At 35.4% G+C, this 4,360-nt stretch overlaps 1 protein-coding gene across 1 annotated transcript in view; it reads right to left on the reverse strand.

The window, feature by feature from the left end:
• The window catches only part of tasor (transcription activation suppressor), a 29,859-nt gene extending 25,883 nt beyond the window's left edge, over positions 1-3,976 (reverse strand). The window contains exons 1-4 of the mRNA XM_015050966.1: positions 3,429-3,976; positions 1,685-1,830; positions 996-1,088; positions 820-892 (exon numbers count right to left, since the gene is read on the reverse strand). Of these exons, the coding sequence (XP_014906452.1) occupies positions 820-892; positions 996-1,088; positions 1,685-1,830; positions 3,429-3,687 (571 nt within the window). The 5' untranslated portion in view covers positions 3,688-3,976. The remainder of the gene's footprint in view (positions 1-819; positions 893-995; positions 1,089-1,684; positions 1,831-3,428) is intronic.
• Between the last annotated feature and the right edge of the window lie 384 nt (positions 3,977-4,360).

Below are 4,360 nucleotides of genomic sequence, written 5' to 3' on the forward strand. Positions count from 1 at the left end.
AGCTAGTCAGTAACAGAAATCATTCAAATGACATAATCCCCATTTATTTTATTGGTTCAAACCCATAAAAATATATTATGTTCATTCCATTATTATTTTTGTTTGCTTTATTTTATATATTTTATTTTCTTTAAATAAAGAATAATGTGTAAAATAAAAAAGGAAGGCATATAAAAGGAAGGATTAAATACGTTTATACTTCTGCTCCCTCTTTTTCTAACAAATAGTTATATAAATATAATATATATTTTGGTATTTGATTTTTAAGAATGTTTGAATCAAATAAATAAAATAATAATCAATAAATTATTTACTAGACTAAAATAACTTTCATTGGTTTAACTAATAACGCGCGTTTAAACCTTCTTTCGGTGTTGTAGTTTGGCCACCATCCAGCAGAGGGCACCGCTGATCACCCAGTAGCGGACCCAACTGATTCAAAAACAAAGATGGCGGCGAAGTCTCATAACGGTAAAGAAACAGTCCAAACAGAATCCAAGAAGAGACGTAAAATTCATCTTATGCATTTCTCTTTTGAAATATAAGCACTCGACAAGCTCACTAAGTTTCCGCCGTAAATAGCGCTGATTCATGGCGGATAAGGCTCAACTTCTCAACCAAAAATTACTGGTGTGTAAAGCGAGGATAACGCAGATAAAAATGCAACAGGATAGAAAAAAGACGTGACGTCAATAAGGACGGTTTATTGTGAGGGCTGATTTTGAGTTAATACACTTCATGGAGCGAAGTTTTAACATTCCCTCAAGAACCACAATCAGCTGTATTACAGTAAACTTTAGATTAATTCATGTCTCCTACCTTTACTCGGGTTTCCCAGCACCGTGTTTTTGCTCCGACCGACAGTTAGTCCCTTCTCACAGAGAACAGGCAGCTGCAAGAGTAAAAAAAAAAAAAACCTTTAAATTTAAAAAAACAATCGAAAAGGTTGAATTGGTTCTTTTTATTTGGAAAAAATCGCTGCTTATTTGTCCTACCTTGACTGAATTAGTCATCAGGAAGCAGTAGCTCTCCTCCAGCTCCTTATCCGTCCTTCCGTCTGCTTTCATCTCTCTCCGTTTTTCCGCGAACTGAAACATAAACCATCGATTTTCTCAGCAGGTAAAAACCAAGGAACTAGTGTAATTGAGCAAAAACTATTCTTAACTTTAACACGTTTATTTCTCTCCTTAAAGATCCTGTACACTTAACATAGGGCTGCACGATATGGCCAAAATACTTCTCAGGATATAAACATTTCATTTCAGTCCATATTTATAATTATTTATTTTTTTTTTTTTTTTTTTTTGGCTTATATATCTGAAATACTGCCATACTGGTGGAGCTATTCACAACACTTGGAATATATTAACCAAATGTTATTAACCAGCCTTTGCTTTATGAATTTTGTAATGACAACATATATGGTGCAGCTTTAATTTGGTATATTTCAGCCCTTTCTGTCAAGTCGCCAGAGTTCAAGTCCATCATGTGTTCCTGCTACTAACAGTTCAGCTGATCCCTTTGCTTCTGCAGCACCAGCTTGTTTGTTTTCAAGGCTTATATATGTTCAGGAAATCACTGAAAATATTTGAACCAAAACATCTTTTTTTAAAGCTGATAAGTAAAAAGAGACTTTTTGATGGATTCTAGTGAAACAAAAAGCAACAATGAGGTCGTTGCTCACTTCCTTCTCCAGCAGCTCGCTGTGGACGAGCCGAGGGTTGCTGTAAGTGAAGCAACCTGAAGAGTTGCTGTCGATGTAGCCGGACGTCAGGATGGTCTTCATGTCCTCATACTCCCTGGACTCGGTGGAGACGAACTGGAACAGAGCTGAAGAAGAAGAAACATTTATCATGTTATTGACTAAACTGCAACAACAGCATTCTTTAGTGAAAGCTGACCATCTGCAGCTATTAAATATTTCTACCATCATGAGAAAAACTCAGCTGTTTGTGCTGGACTGAACATCAAAACAGTTTGAGACTGATCTGATTATTTTGTAATTAAATGATTAATAGATAGCAAAAGGTGACTAATAGGAGATTTTTTTCACAGAATTTAAATCAGTTGAAGCTAAAACTGCCACTTGTGGAGTTTTGTGTAGTACATATTTACAGTCAAAAGCTTATTTTTTTTATCTTAAATGAAAATGTATATATTTCTGTACTGTATTTTTTTATACATTTGATTAGTTCTATATTTATTTTTGGTTTATTAAATTTGCTTATTTGTAGTGTGCCCACTAAAGCCGATAGCAGTAAAACTGGTCTGGTATAAAAAATTAAAAAAGAAATAAGCAAAACAATTTAAAAAATAAAAACAAATATAAAAATAAATTAAATGATGTAACTAAAAATCTATATAACTAAAACATTAAGTAAAAACTGAAATTATATATAAAAACCTTTTCTGGATGATTCTTTTGTCTTCCAACAAGACCAAAAACATTCATCACTACAGGTGAAAGACCAAAGTGAACATTTCTGACTGTTCATAACCCTCTGACTTGAATAACAGATCATTTGTGAGGTAAACTGAAGACAAATGATTATATGATGCCTGAAGGTCATCAAATCTGGGAAACCTTGAAAAATAAGGAGCAGCTTTGATTTCTCAAATGCAAAAATTGCAAAGCAGACACATGAATAATACCATCAGGCAGGGTCATAATATTAGTTTTTGTCTGCGTGCAAAGTAAAACTTAGGAAAATATATTTCCCTCAAGGTAAATAAAATAATCATGGCTTACATTGTTTATATGAGTTACTTAAAAAAATCAACAAAACTAGTTTCTCACATCCTTCCATGTGAATATAACCCATTTTAAGGCTAGCGTAATGTTTATTTGCCTATTATCAATTATTACATCTATGGTACAGCAAAATAAAAATGAATTTGAGATATTCTGTAATATCGTTTTGTCATTAGCTGCTGCATCCATAACCGGATACTCGTGCTGCTAACTGCTATAATAATGTAAACATGGAGGCGGTTACCTCCCTTTAGCTAGTAAAAACTACAATCTACATGAAGCCAAAAAACAAGCTTTACGGTAAAAATCAAAGTATAATTTAGTACCTACAACAGGAAAATAAGATATAATTTTAAATAAGTAAATATTACCACATGGTAAAACGTTTATAAGCTTGTAACTAAAGCGACTTACCGCTAGCTGTTAGCTTTGCATTATTCCGTTAGCCGCTAGTTTAACAACATTAAATCTTTGAACTGAACATAAAGATTGGAGACTAAACATAATCTTTTTACATAAGAGCAGAGTTACATAAATGACACCATGGTGATAAGCATCTAAATGCCTTGTGGCTAACCAAACTTGCAGGAAAGATGGAGGTGTCCGAGAATGGATACATACTTGTCTGATAATTGAACTCTTATAGATAGAACACCATTAATTCGGAGCATCATACCCTTTTTCTCTTTGGTTTTCCTCGGTATGTGGAACTTCTTGGGCTCACTCGGCATATGTCGCTGGTGGACCAGTTGCGGTGCCGATTTCCTCCGCTCCATGATCTTCCCCGCGGCCGCAGAGCTCAGCCTGGCCACGGCAGGGTAGCCTCCTCGGCCAGGGGTCGAACTGAGCAGCTCGCAGTCCCGGTAGCTAAAGTCCGCGGCAGCCGACACTCTGCTCATCGGGCAAGCCTCTCTCCGGCTAAAGCCGTCCTCCATTGTGAGCTCCTCCACTAGATCGACGCTTGCTCACTGCTGTTACCTCCAGAGCCCGCAGCGGAGGAAGGCATCCCCGCACAAAACCCGCGCCATGCTTCCGCCACCGAGAACGGATCTTCTTCAGTGTTAAAGCAGCAGCCAGTTCAATAAAAAGTGCTTTATTGCCACCTGCTGGACAAATGACGCCGCTGCAGTTTGATCTCAGAGTACTTCGTGAAAATAGAAACACAAAAATCAACTGATGTGAGCTTATTAATTGGTTCAAAAATGTTGAATATTTTTTTAAAATGTTTATATTCAGGATTTATCGTTTGAAAAATAATAAAATATCTCCGTGTATTTTATCTATTCTGATTCGTTTGAAAAACAATAAAATCTCACTATACATTTTAGCCAAACCACAAGGATAAAATAACACCAGAAATGTTATTTACAGGTCATTTGTTGAACTTTTTAAGGTAGTATCTTATATTTAAAAAAAACGTTTATTTTTGTGAGTGCTAAGAGTTCATTACAAAATTAAAGTTTATTTGTATTTGAGATGACTTCTTATGAAATTATCAATATCAATATTAGTTGAAAACAGTCTCAAAACAACAATTTTACCATTTATCAAAATCATTTCTGCGACATTNTAGGATTGTCCTAGTGCTGTTACATATCAATCCCCTGG

The sequence above is a fragment of the Poecilia latipinna genome, unplaced genomic scaffold (assembly GCF_001443285.1).
Source record: "Poecilia latipinna isolate Pla-1442-1.1 unplaced genomic scaffold, P_latipinna-1.0 Scaffold1021, whole genome shotgun sequence".
NCBI classification, from domain to species: Eukaryota; Metazoa; Chordata; class Actinopteri; order Cyprinodontiformes; family Poeciliidae; genus Poecilia; species Poecilia latipinna.